This window comes from Mandrillus leucophaeus, unplaced genomic scaffold, assembly GCF_000951045.1.
Source record: "Mandrillus leucophaeus isolate KB7577 unplaced genomic scaffold, Mleu.le_1.0 Scaffold160, whole genome shotgun sequence".
Lineage (NCBI taxonomy): Eukaryota > Metazoa > Chordata > Mammalia > Primates > Cercopithecidae > Mandrillus > Mandrillus leucophaeus.
In genome coordinates this window covers 877,820-899,289 of record NW_012101588.1, presented here as the reverse complement: position 1 = coordinate 899,289, position 21,470 = coordinate 877,820, and the positions used below count along the sequence as shown (strand labels likewise).

Genomic DNA, 21,470 nt, shown 5'->3' with positions numbered 1-21,470 from the left:
GCTGAAAGTTGAATGAGTAACCACTGTGCCCCAGAATCTGTCCAGGTTCACCATGTCCTCTCTTGCCTCACCCTTCACCTTCCCTGTCTCCGAGTTTGCCCTTGGGGTCCTGCACCCAGCCACATGCTGGGCCCGTGAACCTTTGCAAATAGCTCCAGGTACCTGGCGGGTTTCCATGGATACTCAGTGCTGGACTCAGCGTGGAGGCTGGGACTGGCCGCTGCAGTGGAAATAACTGCCCGCTCTGCTGCGCTGTCCAGCTCCCCTCCCCAGCCCCGAGACTCCCTGCAAGGCAGCGTTTTTGACTCTTCTGTTCTCTTACCCCCACCTCCAATCCTCTGGCAAGTTCCATCAGCTAGCTTGGAAATGCCTTCAGAACCTGCTGCTTCCCATCGTGGGCACCCTGGGTTCCCTTGCTGGGGTTGTAGCCCTGTCCTTGGCACTAATTATTTGTATAAATGTCAGCCGTTCCATGGACACTTCTGCAGCGTCTCTTACCTGCATTGCTGTAGGTGCCTTCTGGGTGGCCTGCTGGCTTTACCCACGCCCCTCGGTGCTCCACAAAGAAGGCAAAGGCATCCCTTAGGGCTCAACAGACCTTGTCTCTCCCTGTTTATCCTCTGCTGGCTTCCTAATCACTGACAATAAAGCCAGATCCTTCTCTGTGGCCCACAAGGCCTCATGCCATTGGCTCCTGGACGCCCTTTTCCACTGTCCTGCTCGTTGTCATGACTGAGACTCAAAAGGTCTGTCCACCATGTCCTGGCCGTGTGACCTTCCAAAGGGCCTTAATCGCTCTGTGACTCAGTTTCCCCTTCAGTAATGGGAGAAGTGATAGTACCTATCTCATAGATGTGTTGGGAGGATTAAGGAGATTATATGTGTAACTGACATAGAAGATGGTACAGCATCGATGCAGGAAAATGTTCAATGTCAATGTGTTTTGTTGTTGTTGTTATTTTAATATGCACATGCAATTCACAGGTTCTGCCCACAGGTGGCAGCCCGGCACATTTGTTAACTGGCTTGTTGACAGGAAAATCAAGGTTATAAGTTCCTTTCTCTTAAACCAGTTTCTGTATCAGTAATATGACTGTTGTCTTTAACTGGCTGAATGGTATGGAGGCACTCAGGCTAATCTCAACTCACTGAGTTGGTTGCAGGCAAGCACCTTCTTTCTTGTTTTCTTGACCCTTGGTCCAATCAGGAATAATTTAGGACTAGAAACAAAAGCATCCCAGTGCTTCTTCAGGCGCAAGGAGATATATTCCTTAGCAACATCCATTTTAATCTCAGTTTTGGAGCTGATAGGCAATTTGCATGCTGGGATGAGACAGTAATTTCTTATGACCCAAATCTCTTCTCACAATGTAAATATGACTGTAAAAGCTTTCTAGCTTCCAAATGATATTTTCCCCACAAAGTGACACACGAGGCACCCTGCATTTTGGCTCAGGTGAGAGTGATTTAGCCAGGCCTCGGCTCTGTGTGCCATATGCTGTAATGTTGCTACATTTTCCCAAATATGGACAGAGGGGGTGTACAGTGGATGGAAGAGCATAGGTGAATCAACAACGCCCACTAAGGACAGCGTAATAAGGGGCAGGAATGCCATGGTGCGGTTGGAAAGACCTGGCTCATGCCTCTCTGTTGTGCTGTGAGTCCTCTGAGTGCCCTGAGTGCATACTGTGTGCCGGGAACTATAATTGGCACTTCTGTACCCTAACTCAGTGAGTACTCAAGATAAACAGATGTGGGAGGTACTATTACGATCCCATTTACAAACGAAGGAACTGAGGCCCAGAGAGGTTAGTTAACTTCCTCAAGGTGACACAGCTCATAAAGCAGTCTGACACCTGCCCCCTTACTTCCTGCCCTCTCCTGCCCACCTCCTCGTAGGCCTGTTGGAGTGTCCAATGAGGTTACGCACGTGAAGGGCTGGTGTAGAATCAGACATCTAAGTGTGCGGTGAATAGTAGCCATCATCACGTGCAATCTCCAGGAGACTTGGGGGGCATATCCTACAAGTGATACTCTCACATCTATCATGAAAAAAAATTTATCATCAAGGGCCCTTCTAGGACACGCTCTCTCATTTTTACTCCCCTCTCCTCATATTGCTCTAGGGCATTCTAAACCCAGTGATTCAAGCTCTTCTCCATCTGGGAGGGGCTTCTTTATCAGTCTCTGACTCACGCCTTTGACTTGAAACCTCCTCTCCGCTCAGGTTCACCGCCTCTGTGCTCTATCAGGGGCTGATCCTGCACATGGGCGCCACCAGCGGGAACCTCTACCTGGATTTCCTTTACTCCGCGCTGGTCGAATTTCCGGGGGCCTTCATCACCCTCATCACCATTGACCGCGTGGGCCGCATCTACCCCACAGCCGTGTCAAATCTGTTGGCGGGAGCAGCCTGCCTCGTCATGATTTTTATTTCACCTGGTGAGTTCTCTGCTTTCATCATTTCCCAGGCAATCAAAGTGTGGGGAGAGTGTCGTAACTCTTTGATAAGCCTCTGGAATGAGAACAAAGATGAGGTGCTACCTTTGTCTAAGATGTGTTTTTAAATTTTAAATTGAGGGGCCGGGCACAGTGGCTCATGCCTGTAATCCCAGTACTTTGAGAGGCGGAGGCAGGTGGATCACCTGAGGTCAGGAGTTCGAGACCAGCCTGGCCAACATGGTGAAACCCCATGTTTACTAAAAATACAAAAGTAGCCGGGCTTGATGGCAGGTGTCTGTAATCCCAGCTACTCTGGAGGCTGAGGCAGGAGTATGGCTTGAACCCAGGAGGCGGAGGTTGCAGTGAGCCGAGATCACACACTCCAGCTTGGGCGACAGAGCGAGACTCCATCTGCAAAAAAAAAAAAAAACCAAAAAATTAAATTGAGTTTTAACATACATACAGTCAGCAAACAATAAGTGCACGACTCCATGAGTGTGTAAAAATGTGTATACCCGGGCAGCATGATCCTCATAAAGATGGAGAACATTGCCAACTTCTCCAAAGCCTCCCTCATGCTCCTTCACAACAACCCCCGCCACCCCTCCAAGGTCACCACTACCCTGCCCTTTGTCACCACAGATTGTGTCTGTTCTTGAGCTTCATGTAGATGACACCATACCAAATACACTATTTTTTGTTGTTGTTGTTGTTGTTGTTGTTGTTGTGTTTTGAGACAGAATCTTGCTCTGTTATTCAGGCTGGAGTTCAGTGGTGCAATCAACAGCTCACTGCAACCTTGAACTCTTGGGCTCAAGGTATCCTCCCACCTCAGCCTCCTCAGTAGCTGGGACTACAGGCGTGAGCCTCCATGCCAGGTTAATGTCATTTTTTGTGGAGATGGAGTCTTACTATGTTGCCCAAGCTGGTCTCAAACTCCTGGACTCAAGCAATCCTCCCACCTCAGCCTTTCAAAGTGCTGGGATTATAGGCACAAGAAATTCATCATTGCACCTATGAGATCCACCCATGTTGTCACATGAAAGTGTAGTTGGTACTTCAAACAAAATTATTGTGTAGCATTGCATTGTGTAAATATGACACTCTGCACCCCTTTCACTGTTGATTGTCACTTGTGTTGTTTCCAACGTTTGCCACTTATTGGGACTAAAATCATCCTTGCACGTGTCTTTGGGTGGGCACATGCTCTCATTTCCCTTGGGTACAGGTCTGTGAGCGTACTTGCTGGGTCCCAGGGAGGCATATGTTTAGCTCTAGCAGACACTGCCAAACAGCTTTCCAAAGTGGTTAGACCATTTAATGCTCCTCCCAGGAACACATGGGAGCTCCAATTATTCCAGATCCTCCCAACACTTGATATGGCTCGTCTTTTTAAGAGTGGCCATTTCGGTGGATGTACACTTTAGTCTGTAATTCATACAATCAAAGATAAACCAAGCTACATTTAAACCTAAAGCAGATTAACTTCCGTCAGTTTTAATTTGAGTACATAAATTGCCTTTCACATTCACTGCTCTCGGATATGTTGTAAAATAAATACAAGGGCAGATTTGCTCTTTTCTCAGTTTTTATGGCATGTGCTCTGCACTTGTTGGTTTAGTGAGTCATTTTGACAGGCTTTCGGGCAGGGTATTGTAGAGACCGTTCTGTGAAATCTGTATGCCCAAGAACTAGGCTGTATAGATCAGGCTGGAAAGAAAAATGGGTGGGGAAAGAAAGCTCAGTTTTCTTTTCTCTTTTTTCATGGAGAAAGAACAGAGAACACAGGAAAAGGGGCAGCATGGATTTGAAATAGATTTTGCCCACTTTCTTCCCAATCTCTCTGTTTTTGGAATCCTGGGTAAGATGTGATGGATGGGCAGACTTTTAAAAAGTTAACAGCATTGAGTGCCAAGAAGGAGGGCGATCAAGGGCTAAGTCCATTCAGTTGTCACCTGGACAGAGCCCAGGCATCGTCCCCTCCCCAGCCTCCTCCTCCCAGTTCCTGCCCGCCCCTCGTCCCTCTGTCTTAGTCCTTATCACATTTTGGGACAGTCATTCATTCCTCCAGCAGGAAATATCTCCAGGCCTTCTATATGGCTGGCAGGTATCTAGGCACTAGAATTTCAACCATGAGCAAAGCAGAAAGAGTTCCTGCTCCATGGAGCTGACATTCCAGAGGGAAAAGAGAAGGATGTCAGTGCTTTCTACAACAGGCACGGGAGGTCTGAGGAGGCCTAAATAAAGTGGGAAGAGCCATGTAAAAATCTGGGGAGAGTTTTCTGACACATGCAAGGCCCATGCGGGGAGAAGAGTATGGCATTGGGGGAACCGCTCAGGATCTAGGGACCAGGGTCAGGCGAGCTTGTGGGGAGCAGTGGAGCGAGGCATGGAGTGAGCTGGGAAATAGCCAGCTGTGGACTTCATCCCAAGAGTGGTAGGAAACCACTGGTGGCTTTGAGCGAGGGTGGACTTGACCTGACTTCAGTCTTAACTGGATCCCTCTGGCTGCTGTAACGAGTGGCCCTGGTGGTGCAGAATGGAGACATGGTCAGTTCTTTGAAGCCAGGGATACTGTTCACCTCTGGTCAAGCATCACCAGGCTAACGACCTATGAACGTGGACCTCCCTTGAGGCATTGGAGTGAACTCCTTGCCTTTTATCTTTTAGAAGCTAGATGAGGTGTGGTCCTTAACAGAAGGCTCAGCTTGGCTTCTCTATCAGGGCCGAGAGCTGCAGGAGGCAGAGAGACTGTGTTGCACCCATGAGACGGGCGAGGGGCACTCTCGTTTGGACCCTCACACTGGCCAAGTGAAATGAAACAAGACTTCCATAAATAGCCAGTATCTGGGGACAAGGGTCAAGCTGACATCGTGACTGTGACCGCAGAGGCCTTTATAGTGAGCTGGTGTGTCACAGGGTCACTTGCATTTCAGTGCTGGGGGTAACCCATGCAGAGAAGATGCTGGTGGTTATTAAGGATCTGAGCTTCTTTCCAGTGGAGCCAAAATCTTTGACCATTCTCAATAGCGAGAGAATTGAGAATCTGGGCCTTCAGATGGTCAAGAACCCCATAGCAGCCTGCCAGCGAGAAACAAGGGCTCGCTTCCCTAATTCTCAGCCTCTGAGACTTTTACGAAAGGTGATTGGGTTAAAACTGTATTGGAAACAAATATTAGATTGAGGAGTAGAAATCTGTTTTGTTAGTTTGAGAACTACTACTAGGGGGATTATGTTTATTGAGTCCTTTTTGTGTTTCAGGCACTGAACTAGCAATGGATACTATCATGTAATAAATAAAAAGCCAACTTTAAAATTCTGTGGTCACAGTGGACATTTGACACACATCAGCTCTAAGTCTCATGACGATCTGTCAGCTGGGTGTCATTATTCCCATTTTACAGCCCAGGGAACCAGGCTGAGATTCAAAAAGCCCATTCTTTTCCCTGCACAACGGAGTCTTCTTGAATATGTCATCATCAAATCCCCAAATCCCTTGAGACTCAGTTGACTTATCTCTAAATGAGAAAGTTAGATAAGACAACCTTCCAGGCCCCACCAGCTCTGACAGTCCAAGCATGACCCACCGTGGCCTCTCTCAGTAACTCAGAGAACGAAACCCCCATCCACCACCCGCACCCTCTTTGTGCTTCCTTTCCAGACCTGCACTGGTTAAACATCATACTCATGTGTGTTGGCCGAATGGGAATCACCATCGCAATCCAAATGATCTGCCTGGTGAATGCTGAGCTCTACCCTACATTTGTCAGGTGAGTGCATGGAACAGGGGTAGCCAGTGACATGGCTGTGAACCCACCAGCTTAGCGGGAACCAACGTCTCCAAGGTGCTTCCTCAAGATGCCCCTGCATTGCTCAGTTTGGACATTGAGGGGCATTGTTAAGAAATCACATTCAGGGAGATGGGGTTAAGCATCAAGAGAGGGTCAACCCATAATTACGGCAAAAAATGTGAAACGGGACCCTGTGAGCTGACAGATGGTGTCAAAGTTGTTCTGTACATACAACAAGTACAAGAACAAAAGGCGGCTGGTGTAGAGAAGTGAGCACTGGACAGGGACTTGGGAAACCTGTGTTGTAGCCCTGTCCTTGGCACTAATTTATTGTATAAACATCAGCTATTTCATTGACACTTCTGGGCATCATTTTCTTAAACAGCGGACATTTGTATAGTGACACATGAGTATTTCCATACTTGTGATTCCATTTAGCCCTTAAATTTGTTCTTGGGTATGATTATCCCCATTTTACATATGAGGAAGCTGTGATTTAGAAAGGGAAAGAAGCCTTGCAGGGATCAGACAGCTAGAAAGAAGCAGGGCTGGGGCAAGGACCACATCTTCCTGACCTGGAACCCTGTGGTTTTCCCATTACAGCACATCACTGTTGTGTAAACTGAGGAACTTTTCAAAATTGTGGTAAAATATACATAATATGAAATTTACCATCTTAACCACTTGTAAATGTACAGTTCAGTAATGTCAAGTACCTTCACACAACCAAGCTCCAGAACTCTTCATCTTGCAAAACAGAAACTCTGTACTCATTAAACACTAGCTCCCCATGTTCTCCACCCTCCAGCCCCTGACAACCACCTGTCTACTTTCTGTTTCTTTGAGTTTGGTTAGTTTTAGTACCTCATATAAGTGGAATCATATAGTATTTGTCTTTGTATGACTGGCTTAGATCACTTAGTGTAACGGCCTCAAGGTTCATGTATGCTGTAGCATGTGCCAAAATTTTCTTCTTTTTAAAGGCTGAGTAATATTCCATTGTACATATGTACCACATTTTGTTTATCCATTCATCTCTCAATGGACACTTGGGATGCTCCACTCCTTGGCTATTGTGAATAATACTGCTATGGACATGAACGTACAAGTATCTCTTCAAGACATCTTTCAGTTCTTTGGGGTGGAATATCCAGAAGTGGAATTACTGGATCATAATGTACTTTCTATTATTAGTTTTTTGAAGGAACTGCCATATGTTTTTCCATAATAGCTGCACCATTTTACATTCCCACCAGCAGTTCACAAGGGTTCCAGTTCCTCCACATCCTTGCCAACACTTGCTAATTTCTGTTTGTCTTTTTGATAGTAGCCGTCCTAGTGGGTTTGAAGTGTTATCTCATTGTGGTTTTGATTTCTCTGATGATTAATTATGTTGATCATCTTTTCATGTGCTTGTTGGCTATTTGTGTATTTTCTTTGGGGAAATGTCTACTCAAGTCCTTTCCCCATTTTTGAACTGGTTTTGTTGTTGTTGAGTTGTAGCAATGGTTTATACAATCCGGAGATTGACCCTTTATCAGGTATATAATCTGCAAATATTTTAGCCCGTTCCATAGGTTACCTTTTCATTCTGTTGATTGTGACCTTTGATGCACAGAAGTTTTTGATTTTGATGTAGTCTAATTTATCTCTTTTTACTTTTGTTGCCTTTTCTTTTGGTGCTGAAGAACTTACTTTTTTAAAATCAAGTTTATTGAGGTATAATTGACATACAGTAAAATTCCCTGCTTCTAACATGCAGTTAGATTAGTTTGATGACACACACACACACTGCCTCGCACACGTATATATAGTCACTTAGCCACTGCCACGATTAAAATGGAGAGTATTTCCATCACCCCCAAAAGGTTCTTCATGTCTCTTTGCAGTCAATCCCCTTTTCTTCTCATCTCCAGACCATGCAGTTTTAGCTTTTCCAGAGTGAGCTGTAAATGAAATAATAGGGCATGTCACCTTTTGTATTTGACTTCCTTCACTTAGCATGACGAAACTCACCCACTTGTTGGATGTATCAGTGTTTTGCTTGTTGCTGCGTAGTCCTCCAGCGTGTGAATGTCAGTGTGCCACAATTCATACACTGTTTAGCTATTCACCACTTGGGGGACATTTGGACTGCTTCCTTTAGAGTGATTCTGATGCAGATGCAATAGACACTTGGATGCAGGCCTTTGAGTGGATGCATGTTTTCATTTACGTTGGGTTAAAAACTCAGGAGTGGGATTGTTAGGTCCTATGGTAAGTGTGTGTTTAACTCTATGAGAAACTGTCAAACCGTTTTCTGAAGTGACTGTGCCATCTTGTGTTCCCACCAGTCGTGTGTGAGGAATCCTGTGGTTCCACATTCTCATCAGCGTTTGGTGCTGTCAGCCTTTTTTTTTTTTTTCAGATGGAGTTTCACTCTTGTTGCCTAGGCTGGAGCGCAGTGGCATGATCTCCGCTCACTGCAACCTCTGCCTCCTAGGTTCAAGCGATTCTCTTGACTCAGCCTTTTGAGTAGCTGAGACTATAGGCATGCACCACTGCGCCCGGCTCATTTTTTGTACTTTTAGTAGAGAGGGGGTTTCACCATGTTGGCCAGGCTGGTCTTGAACTCCAGACCTCAGATGATCTGCCCTCCTCGACCTCCCAAAGTTCTGGGATTACAGGCGTGAGCCACTGCACCTGGCCTGGTGGTGTCAGCTTTCTAAAAGTCGTTTTGGTAGGTAATGGTATTATTGTGACTTTATTTTTCCTAATTACTAATAATGTTGAGTATCTTTGCCTGTACTTACTGCCTTCTTGGACGTTTTAAATGAAGATTATTTTAATTATAAAAGTAACCGTTTTGCTTAAAGTTCTAAGAAATTTTAGTTTGTTAGAAATTCCGTATGTTACCTTAAACTCTTTTTCCTCTGTATACATTGTTTCTTCTCCTTATGTCATCATACCAATAGTTTCTAGGAAATACCCCAGCTCCCCAGTCTCATCTTGTACATGCACAGTGCTCTGAGCCCTTCAGTAAAGCCAGAAGACACCAGGATGGCCTTGATTCACTCTTACCTGACTAACCATTTATTAAGAGGCCATGTCTGAGACTCTCACTGGTAAAAAGTTACTTGGACTGAGTACAGGAGATGAAGGCAAATTAAAGACAAAACCTTCTATATTTGGCAGTTCTGAGCCTAGAGTCTAAAATAGCCAGGCCAAACAATTCTATTGTCATGACCACCGGGCCAAGGGGACTGACTCAAAATGTAAACTGTGAAAGGTACTGAGTGCATAGTTCTCTAGGGAGAAAGGGCAAGTAATCCATCCCTGAGGAGCCCTTGACCACTGCTCAGAGAGCCGGTGGGAGAATCCTTCTCATTCACTAGGGACGGAAGCTAGATGTTCAGAAAAAACTCTCAAGTTCTTACGTACACACACGTGCACACACAAGGTAAGGCAGTCACTTGAGTTCCAATATTTCTAATCAACTGAATCAAATTTAATTTGCAGGGAAGGGATAATTTCTGTGACTTTATTACTTTATAAGCACTCCAAGTTTAGATAGTCTCCATGTAAAGCATTTTGGCCCTGACTCTGTTCCAGGCGGTTTCAGAGTTGGACGGCTCTTCTCCCCCTCACTTTGTGCAGCGCGTGTTGTAAGAACATTCATTCGGCATTAATATTCACTGCCTCACTTTGAAAACGATCTTTCCATTTTTATCTCCTCACCTTCTTATGAGCTCCTTGAAAACAGAAACCCCGTGTCAGGTCATACTTCTCCGTACCTCACAGAACTCTTCCATGGCCACACTCACGACACGCTGTAGAATGGCTCAATGAACGAAGTACCACAAACCTCTGAATTGTAAATAAGGTGCCTAGTTTCCTACTTCTTTTAGCTTCCATGTGCTTGCCATTTTTTTTTTCCTTTTTAGCAATAATTTTTTAAAAATAGTAAAAAATAACGGAGTCTTTTCTTACACCTCTTGAAAATCACACAAAAGCTATCAGAAGAATGAGGGAAAATGCAAATGCGTTTGAAACCAGGATAACATGAAAAGACAATTTACAAGAGGAAGGGCTGCCTAGTGTGTGAGGTCTAAGGGGGTCCGAGAAGATTCCAGGAAAGGACCCCTGTGACAGCAAATCATAGGCAAGGCCAGCAGCTTTCCAAAGTAGACAGCGTGCCTTGAAGGGTGTGACCCGTGGCCCCTTGTTTGGAGGAACAGAATGATGGATGCATGGGCTGAAGGTGGAAGCTCCCTTCTCTGGAGATTGTATGGTTGAAGGTGAAGCAGGGAAGGCAAGGCTGTAAAAGAAGATGCGCAGGAACTTTCATACAGCAGTTACTGAGAGGCGGGTGGAGGAGACTAGTTACCACACCGTCAGACGCTGTAGATGAGGAATAAGTGAGCTAAAAGCATCTACTCACATACAACCCTGATCAAAGAAAGAATTTCTACTAGCGCAGAACATGGCCTGGCTGCTTCCCCACAAACACTTCTAGAAATGACTGATGGAGGAAGAAATCACAGTATGAAAAGACGAGTAATAAACCAAACAGTAACTCATTCAGGAACTACACAAACATACCATGAGATAAAGGGCGAAAGGAGCAGAAAAAGCAAAAGGCAAATGAAGAATACTTACCAGAAAAATACTGTCACAACATAGATCAACGTTCTAACCACATATACGACCAAAATGTAGAGTATTAATAAATCAGTCATCTCTATAAAAATAAGAGTTTAAAGCAGAGGTATAGTTCTAGAGAGAATATCTGGCAAGACAATAGAAGACACTGAAGCTGTCTTAGGAAAGAAACAAAACAGAAAAATTAAGAAGTGGAGAAATTCTTGCATTTGAGAAATGAAAATCAATGTGAGGGAAAGGCAAGACAGGACTAAGAGTTGCAAAATAAAATGGAAATAAGAAATAAGCAGAGTTTAATCTGGGCACAGTGGCTCATGCCTATAATCCCATCACTTTGGAAGGCCGAGGCAGGCAGATCACCTGAAGCCAGGAGTTCGAGATCAGCCTGGCCAACATGGTGAAACCCCGCCTCTACTAAAATTACAAAAATCAGCTGGGCATGATAGTGCATGCCTATAGTCCCAGCTACTCAGGAGGTTGAGGCAGGAGAATCACTTGAACCCAGGAGGTGGAGGTTGCAGTGAGCCAAGATCATGCCACTGCACTCCAGCCCAGGCAGGGAGACTCTGTCTCAAAAAAGAAGAAACAAACAAACAAACAAACAAAACAAAACAAAAAAACAAAGAAATAAGAAATAAGTAGAGTTTCAAAGGTTTTGTGTATGTATGTATGTATACAGTCTGTAATGCTTTTGGTTAAAAAAAAGGATATATATACACCCCCTGCCAACACACATACACAATAAATATACTTCAGGAATACATCTGAAAATAAAAGAATGCTTGAATCTATAAATTAAAGGGACACATGTAACAGGAAATATATAACCCAGTGAACAATATTAGGACATATTTTTATTTGGTTACTATACTTTAAAGATAGAGAAAGAGTCACCAACTAGTCAGACTGAAAGTTTGTCACCTATATAAAGAGAACAAATTGTTATCATTTCATGAAGACAGTCAATGCCTGCAATGACCTCAAGAAAATAAAGTATAATCCAATTATTTTTATTATTATTTTTTTGAGACAGAGTCTCTGTTGCCTGGAGTGCAGTGACATGATCTCGACTCACTGCAAACTCTGCCTCCCTAGTTCAAGCGATTCTTCTGACTCAGCCTCCTGAGTAGCTGGGATTACAGGCATCCACTACCATGCCCAGCTAATTTTGGTATTTTTAGGAGAGATGGGGTTGGTCAAGCTGGTCTCAAACTCCTGACCTTAAATGATCGCCTGCCTCGGACTCCCAAAGTGCTGGGATAACAGGTGTGAGCCACCATGCCCAAATCCAGTGAATTTTATCCAACCAAGCTCTCATTTCTATAGAAAAGCAATAGCCAATCATTTAAAAATATCTCATATAATATGGTTCCTATGATCATTTCCCAAAAAAAGTGTTAGAAAAGTAATTCAGTAAGTACAGTGACGAATGGAGTAATGTGTCAGAATTATTGGTAGTGATCATTGAAATTGATATTAAAACGAGTGTGTTTTTGGCTACAAAACAGAATATAATATCACAAATCTGAAAATAAAGAAAAGTTATAACTAATAAAGATTGAAAAAAGAAAAGAGAGAGAATGTTGGAGATGGTGTAATACACTGATTTCTTCAATACACCTTTTTTTTTTGTTGGAAAAGTGTATCATTTAAAACTGACAAGTATAATTTGTTCAGCAGCAATATTTTTGTAAAAACTGATAAGTAACATCCTAGGTATATTTTAAGATATAAAGGAAAACACTGAAAGTAATGATATAATCAACTAAATCAGGTTATGGAGGGATGGTTTGAGGAGGAAGTAGAAAAATACTAATTTTATGATTGTTCATAATAGGAAGTTAGTCAATACTGTCTAAAGAAATAGAGTATTAATTATATAAGGTTATACAGGTAATCATTTGACTAAAAATACAGCCCTTCCAAATTATCAGGAAAAATACACATAACCAACATATACCGAAAATAAGACACCAGAAGCAATAAAAAGCCCTGGTGTGAATAGATGATAGAATATGAATAGATGACAGCATTGATATGACAGAATTGACATGATAGAATTAAGACCAAACATTTCTGACATTTAAATAAATGAAAGGAGGCTTAACTCCTTTATTGGGAAAAAAAAGATGACTCCCTAACTTGATTACAAAGCAAAATCCAACAATATGCCTGCATATATGAAGTATAACTTTTCTTCAGAATAGCTAAAAAAGAAGGAATGCACAAAAGCATACTAGGGAAATATACAGCAAGTGCCATAATCTAATCAAAGTTGAATTTATGGGAAGAGGTACTAAATAAGATAAGGAGGGCCCTAAATAGTGATAAAGAAGGAATCCACAATGGTTTTAAAGGGAGATTTTAAAAAATATTTAACAGAAAATTCCAATAATATTTAAATTGCTCTAAAGCCTAGAAAAAGAAGGAAATTTTCCAAGCTTAAAAAATAAAATTAGCATAATATTGATACCAAAGAACAACAAAGATAAAGGAAATGAGGAAACTACAGACATATATTTGTGAACATCGATCTAGAAATCCTAAACAATATATTATCAACCAGTGGAGAACATTAAAATAATTGCTATTCTGTATCTTAGATGAATTACTCCAGCAGTGCAAAGATGGCTCAGTATTAGAAAACCTCACAGTATAAATCAAGTTTATAAGTCAAAAGAGAAAAATTATATTATTATCTCTACTGATACTGAAAGGCATTCAATAAAATTTCTACCTCTACATTTGTTTTAAAAATTTCTAAGAGATGATATAAGCATTTATATCACTTAGGATATAGATCATGGAGGGAGGGCTTGGAAAAGAAATATAAATATATGAATTTTGTAATTAGTCATTGTAGGGAGTAAGAAATTATGCGAATAATTGCAATAGAAGAAGCTTAAAAATAATACCCTAAAGGATAGAACTTTTCCTGATTTATTATTCCTATTTTAATCATGTTTTCAAAACAAAGCTCAAGATTGTTTCTAGGAATACAAAGTTGAGCATGGAACAAAGTGAAATTTACAATTTCTGACATCCAGTAAAAAATTACCAGGCATACAAAGAGGTAGGAAAAGAGAACCTATCTTGAGGAGAAACATAAATACATTCAAACTGACCTAGAAATGGCACAGATGATAGAATTAGTGGACATGGACATTAGAAGAGTTATGATACCTATATTCTCTATGTTTAAGAACCTAGAGTAAAGATTGAGCATGTTAAGTAGAGATAAGGAAAAGAAAAATGTTTTTAAGTCCCAAATTAAACTTCTAGAGATAAAAACACAATGTCTGAGATGAAAAATACACCACATGAGTTAACAGTAGATTAAACATTATGGAAGGAAAGATTAGTGAACTTGAAGATAGCAATTGAAACTCAAAAAGGAAAGACAGAGAGAATCAGTGAGCTGTGAGACAATTCAATGCATGTAATTGGAGTCTGTAGAAGTGAGTAGGAGATGTTAATAGAAAGAAATAATGCTTAAAATTTCTTCAGATTTGATGAAAACTTCAAATACATAGATCTAAGAATCTCAATAAATACTAACCACAAAATACATCAAGAAAGGTACATCATAAAAATCTTCAAAAGGCCAGTCTGGGCAACATGGTGAAACATTTCTACAAAATCTACAAAAATTAGCTGGGTATGGTGGTGCATGCACGTAGTCTTAGCTACCATGGAGGCTGAAGTAGGAGGCTTTCTTGAGTCCGGGAGGTGGAGGTTGCAATGAGCTGAGATCATGCCACTGCACTCTATCCTGGGCAACAGAGCAAGGCCCTGTCTCAAAACAAAAACAAAAACAAAACAAAAACAAAAAAAAATCTTAAAAAGCAATAAGAGAAAAAAGATATCACAAATAGGAACAAAGATAAGAATGACAGAAAATTTCTCATTGAAAATGATACAAACAAGAAGATGGTAGAAAAACATCTTTAAAGTACTGAAAGAAAGAAAAAGAAACTGCCGACCTAAAATTCTTGACCCAGCAAAAATACTTTCAAAAACAAATGGAAAATAAAGACTTCTTCAAACTTACAAAGTCTGAAAGAATTAATCACCAGCAAACCTATACTACAGGAAATATTAGTCTTGAAGTTCTTTCAGAGAAAATGAAAACAGTATCAGATGGAAATCTACATCTACACAAAAAAATGAAGAGCACTGAAAATGATAACTACATAGGTAAATGGACATATTTATTTTTTTCTGGTTATTTTCTTTAAAAGACAATTGAACTTTTTAAAGCAGGGATTGGCAAACTTTTCCTGTACAGAGCTGGATAGCTAATGTTTTAGGCTTTATGGATTACATATAGTCTCTATTGCATATTATTCTTTGTTTTTTTTAAAAAAACTTTTTAATCATGTAAAAACCATTTCTAACTCAAATCTAAAAATGCTGTCTTTAGCCTGTGGACTGTAGTTTGCCAATCAAAACAATAATCACAATGTGTTGTGCAAAGTCTAGGAGGGAAGAAATACAAGTATACTATTGTAAGTTTCACATGTAATCTATGAATGTTACAATATTACTTGAAGGTACTGTGATCAAAGAGTTAGGTTTACTATAAACCTAAATCAAAAATTAAAAAACAAAATAATTATAGCTATTAAGCCAACACAGAAAATAAAGTGAAATCATTTAAAATAACTTGTAAGAAGGCAGAAAAAGAAAGGGTTACAAAGGACAAACAGAACAAAAAGAAAACAAATAGCAAGATGATAGATTTAAACTCGATCATACTAGTAATCACAAGAAATATAAATGGTCTAGATACTCCAGTTAAAAGGCAGAGATCATCAGATTGGACAAAAAAGTGAAACTCAATCACCTGCTGTCTACAAGAAGCTCACTTTAAATATAAGCCGGCGGTAGGGGTGGGGGAAGATAGTTTAAAAGTGAAAGCATCCCCAGCAACTTTTCAAGTGGAAAAAGCAACTAGTCACAGTTTAAATCTCATTCTCCCAAGAAAATGCTCATCTTAGCACAGACCAAAGCTTGCAGCCACAGGAAAGGAGCTTGAAGTTGGGATTTCAATGATTAGTCTTATCTTTCTCAACAACTACAAACTCAGCACCAGATTACCCTCATCAACACTGCAGATCCCCCGTGGTGCTAGTGCTAGAAGCTGGAGTTCATGTTTTTCTTGGGAAGATCTACTTAAGGCCTGTTGCCCTGGGCAACAAATCTCTGGATCACATGCATAAGGAACCACATTCACTGACCCTTAACCAGTGAACGCCAATGTCAGATCCCTCATTCTGATTAGGTCTCCTTTTTTCCTCATGTGCCTCCTCTAAGGGTCACTTGTTGGCTATTGAGGTGATGGATTGGTGAGTCAGTCCCTGGTGCAGATCAGTCAGGATTTCACTCCTTGCTTGACCCCACTCCCAGGGTCTTAGGGCTGGGAAGGGCCCAAATCCCACTAGACTCAGCCACTCCCAGACATTGTGCTTTCCTCACAGGTGATGACAGTTCATGGACCTAGGACAGGAGTGCGGTAAAATTGAAGTTTAGAGCAGGGAGCATGTGTTCTTTTTATCTTTGTAAGGCTTGCAGCAATTCTTCAGGAATTATACAACTAAGAGCTAAATATTTGAATGTATAGTTAAAAAGAGGTAGGCTCTCTGCCATTGCATGGGCAATGGATGGCTCATATCCACTTTCGCTCTAGCCTATTACCTCCTCTCAATACCCTCTGGGCTGGTCCTCATGGTTCCCCCTGACCCCTGCAGTTTTCTTCTGAGGTGCTGAGCACTGGATACCCACAGCAAGCTGCAGGTATTGGCCTTGTGTTTGTTTTAGGATCAGGTTAACATTTGGAAAAGTGAATCACAGAATCACCATATTTTTTGTCCTTTGTATTTTATCAGGAACCTTGGAGTGATGGTGTGTTCCTCCCTGTGTGACATAGGTGGGATAATCACGCCCTTCATAGTCTTCAGGCTGATGGAGGTTTGGCAACCGTTGCCTCTCGTTTTATTTGGTAAGATTTTGTGAAGCATATATTATTTCTTCTTTTCCAGCTTGGCAGTGGGCTCAGCATGGGTGGAACTGAGTGTGAGTACTCAGTCATATTTGTGAGTGAAGGGAATGATATCTCTCAGTGAGTTTACAAAAGGCAAGGATGGTGATGCTCTTGGGATGTCTCCTGGCTTATTCTCTCTTGCTTCATGGGAAAGATAAGAAACCATTCCTAGGATATGGGTCAGGGATTTCCATCCTCTCGCTCTGGACTCCAGTCATTCATACTATAGGACAGAATCTGAGAGACCTTTTGACATAGTCTCTTGATAAATGTGATCACCAATTCTTACACATTTAACATATAATTGCTAGAGTCTTGAAGATGCTGAATTATCACCTGTCTTCTGTATCTAGATCTTAACAATTGAGAACACTCACAAGGAGATGAGTGGGAATCAAAGTTCTGTATCGCTTTCTTTCTGATACAGTTGGATGAGAGAAGGGAGAGAGGATTCCTACTTATCTCTCCAAACCTAGGCCAGGGAACTTCCAAGACCCTGCTTACCCACTTGATAGAAGGCAACAATTCCTGGTTGTTTGCACAGACCTGCCATGCCTGGGCACAGTTGAATACAAAAAGAGGGGTGGAGGAGACATAGGGAAAGGGAGAAAGGAAGAAGGAGGGAGAAAGGGAAGTAGAAGGCGAGGGGAAAAAAGAGGGAGAAAAGAGTGATGGGAGGGGTCCACCCTGCCCGCATATAGACTGTGCTCTATAGCTAATTCTATGTGTATATGTACCCCAATCAACAGATCCCCAAACACTTAAACATCAGTTACTATGGAACTTTATACTTCCATCGAAGTAAAATGAAGGCAATGTTTCCTTTACTTACTCTGACATTTCCCCAGTTATCCTATTGTTTTAATTTTCTTTTATAAATGTTGCTAACTTTTTTTCTTTTAAAAAAATAGTATCTGTCCCATCCGTGTTGTCTCTTCCTCTCTTTGGCTGGCTGTGATTATTTCTGTAAATGACATTGGCTGTGCTCTAATGGCTCCATTTGCAATCTGTTTCCTTTGAAGGGGTGTTGGGCCTGCTTGCCGCGGGAGTGACGCTACTTCTTCCGGAGACCAAGGGGGTCGCTTTGCCAGAGACCATGAAGGATGCCGAGAACCTTGGCAGGTGAAGCCCGTGGTGCCCAGGACTCTGAGGCCCATGAGTCTGACCCGCCGTCCAAAAGGGGCCTAATATCACTCCACATTCCTCATTTCCTCTATCTTAAAAGTTTAGGAGAGCTTTACAGATATTTGTGTGTCTTTTTATTACTCCCAGAACTGCTGTGAGGTAAAAAAACCATGATAGCCACTGACTTTATGTAAGAAAATAATGAAGAGCATGAGTTGACAGTTATCTGTTCTTGACTGCATGGCAGAGAATGATTTGTCTGTGATGTTGGCTGTGGTGCACCAAGATCCCTAGCTCATCCCAAGAGTTACAAGATCCCTAGCTCATCCCAAGAGTTACAAGATCTCTAGATCACCCCAAGAGTTACAAGATCCCTAGCTCAACCCAAGAGTTAATGACTCTGAGTGGGGAACATTTTTAAATCAATCTTCTGTCCTCTGAGCAACTGTCTCAGATTCTTTAGTAATTTTCTTCACAAAATTCTTTTGACAGAGAGCAAGATTTGCTGGAGTTTCATATTCTAGTCTTAGAGCAATAAGAAAGGAAATGAAGGAGCAGTGCTTGATGAGGTGATCTCTCTCAGGATCCTTTACAGGCTCAGTTCTATGGATTCCACAGCAAGGATGCATGTGTCCTTGGGAATAGAGAGAGAAAAGTCTATGCAGTCCTACAGACTTAGGTTTGAACCTAGGTCACCTGACTCAGTAGGCCATGTGACTTTGGGAATGTCATCGAACCCTATGGAGCTTTCTTTTTCATTTAATTTCCATGCCTGCAAAATAGTCACAATAATATTTAATTTACAGAGTTTCTTTAAAAATCCAAACAGATTAAGTAGGTGACAGTGACTAATCCATTGCTTGGCATATAGTAGGTGGTCAATAGAGCTCAGATTTTCTCCATTCTTCTTGCAAATTGTGCTATTTCCCCAGTGATCCTCAAAACTAAGTGTGCAGAAGCAGCACAAAGGGAACATGCTAAAATGCTAAATTCCTTGGCTTTCTTGATTTTTGATTTAGAATGTGAATGATGCAACTCAGGAATCTGTTTTAATAATCTCTGCCAACAATGCCCATGCAGATAGGCACCCTGTATACCTCACTTGGAAAAATTCTGGATTTCTCAGTTCTGATAAGGGCAAAACACTATTTTAACAGTAAATACATTTTCTAGTTGCTGATGATTTCCTTCTTTTTGATCCCAAATGTTGTGTTATCTGATTTAAAGATGTTTCATTCTAGTTTGTTAACAGCCACTTGGTTGTCTTTTTTTTTTTTTTTTTTTTTTTGACTTGGAGTTTCCCTCTTGTTGCTCTGGCTGGAGTGCAAGATATGGCACGATCTTGGCTCACCACAACCTCCGCCTCCCAAGTTCAAGTGATTCTCCTGCCTCAGCCTCCTGAGTAGCTGGGATTACAGGCGTGTGCCACTGCACCTGGCTAATTTATTATTTTTAGTAGAGATGGGTTTTCTCTATGTTGGTCAGGCTGGTCTTGGACTCCTGACCTCAGGTGATCCACCCACCTCGGCCTCCCAAAGTGCTGGGATTACAGGCATGAGCCACCACGCCCGGCCTGGTAGTCTTTTAAGATGTTCTGTTTAATCCCTTCACTCCCTCATCCTAATCATTCCCGCCCAGAGCCCTGAACCCCCTGAGCATCCTCAGTTCTTGACAATACTCTTCACATGTTACAATAATTGTTTATTTCATTGTCTGTCTTCTCCACTATACCAATTCCATAAACAGTATCCACAGTCTATGGCCAGAGTGATCATGTTGATTACTCCTTCTTCCCCACTCTCAAGGGGAGAATGTCAGGAATGGAAGTGACTGCAACTCCAGCTAAGCTTCATGGGGTGCTGACTGTGTGTGTCAGCCTCCCTGAAATGTGCATTTCATCAAATCCTCCCAAAACATTGGGAGGCAACTACTATGGTTATCAGACCCATTCCACAGATGAAGGAGATAATGACATGTATCCCAAAAGTCACCAGATTCAAAACGAGTTAGCCAGCAACATGATCAACCTTCTACTTCAGGGGTTGTCTGACCCTTTCTGGAAAGGGTCAGATAATAAATATTTCAGACTTTGGGGCCTTGTGGTCTCTCGTGCCACTACCCAGTTCTGCCCCTGCATGGGAGAAGCAGCTGTAGACAATGCATGAAGGAATGGTGGTGTCTGGATTCCAGTAAAATGCTGTTTATGGATGTTGAAATTTGAATTTCATGTCATTTTTTAAGTGTTGAAATATTTTCATTTTTTCCAACTATTTAAAATGTAAAAACCATTTGTAGTTCACAGGTTGTACAAAAACAGGCTATAAGCTCAACTGGGCCACAGGCCGTAGTTTGCTAAGCCCTTTTCTTCTTTGTTGTTTGTCATTCTTAATTTCTTTGTCTTGACACGTATGCATTTGTTTGTACAACTTTGCAACAGTTTCATCATCAACAAACTGATTGCTTATTTATTTATTTTAACTTCAACTTTTAACTTTGTTGTTACAGAAAAGCAAAGCCCAAAGAAAACACGATTTACCTTGAGGTCCAAACATCAGAACCCTTGGGCACCTGAGAGAGTTGCTTTGCGGGCATGGAGTGTTGGAGGGATGAAGATGGAGTTATCTTCTGCAGAAATTCCTAGACGCCTTCACTTCTCTGTATTCTTCCTCATACTTGCCTACCCCCAAATTAATATCAATCCTAAAGAATGGTTTGCGTGGGCTTTGTTTTATTTTGTTTTCTTTCTTTTAAGCTCTCCAAAGCCTTGGCTATCTTCCACCTGTGCATTTGTTCTAGGGAAAGCTGTTGGTGCTATTGGTATCAGGCACTTAATTATCTAAAGACTTTTGAAGATCAGTAGAATTTAAATACTGCTATAAAAGAAGCCTATGTAACTGGATTCCTAGAATAAGTATTCTAGAAAGAATTTTCTAGAAAGAAAATTAGTTTGATTCACTCTCTGAAAGAAAATGCCTTTGCGTTTGTAGGTATCTATATTGGTGAAAGCCTTTCAACATGTAGATTGCTTGGAGAGTACGATCAGCCTTCCATATCCATGGGTTTCACATCTGTGGATTCAACCCACTGCAGACTGAAAATATTTGGGTAGCTGGGGTTGGTGGCCCACGCTTGTGATTCCAACACTTCGGGAGGCTGAGGCAGGAGGGTTGCTTGAGCCTAGGAGTTTTCGACCAGTGTGGGCAACAGTGAGAGCCTGTGTCTACAAAAAAGAGAAAAAAGTTAGCTGGATATGGTGGCCCACACCTGTAGTCCCAGCTATTAGGGAGGAAGAGGTGGGAGGCTCACTGGAGCCCAGAAATTCAAAGCTGTAGTGAGCCATGATTATGCCATTGCACACCAGCCTGGGCAACAGAATGAGACTGAGACAAGAAAGAAAGAAAGAAAGAAAGAAAGAAAGAAAGAAAGAA

General features: G+C 41.7%; 1 protein-coding gene across 2 annotated transcripts in view; it reads left to right on the top strand.

The window, feature by feature from the left end:
• SLC22A1 (solute carrier family 22 (organic cation transporter), member 1) overlaps positions 1-20,750 on the top strand; it is a 35,108-nt gene extending 14,358 nt beyond the window's left edge. The window contains exons 7-11 of one of the 2 annotated variants that reach the window (XM_011975916.1): positions 2,228-2,442; positions 6,104-6,212; positions 16,763-16,875; positions 17,940-18,039; positions 20,548-20,750. In XM_011975916.1, the coding sequence (XP_011831306.1) occupies positions 2,228-2,442; positions 6,104-6,212; positions 16,763-16,875; positions 17,940-18,039; positions 20,548-20,614 (604 nt within the window). In that variant the 3' untranslated portion in view covers positions 20,615-20,750. The remainder of the gene's footprint in view (positions 1-2,227; positions 2,443-6,103; positions 6,213-16,762; positions 16,876-17,939; positions 18,040-20,547) is intronic. The other variant, XM_011975917.1, reaches the window with a different exon arrangement.
• The last annotated feature ends 720 nt before the right edge of the window (positions 20,751-21,470 follow it).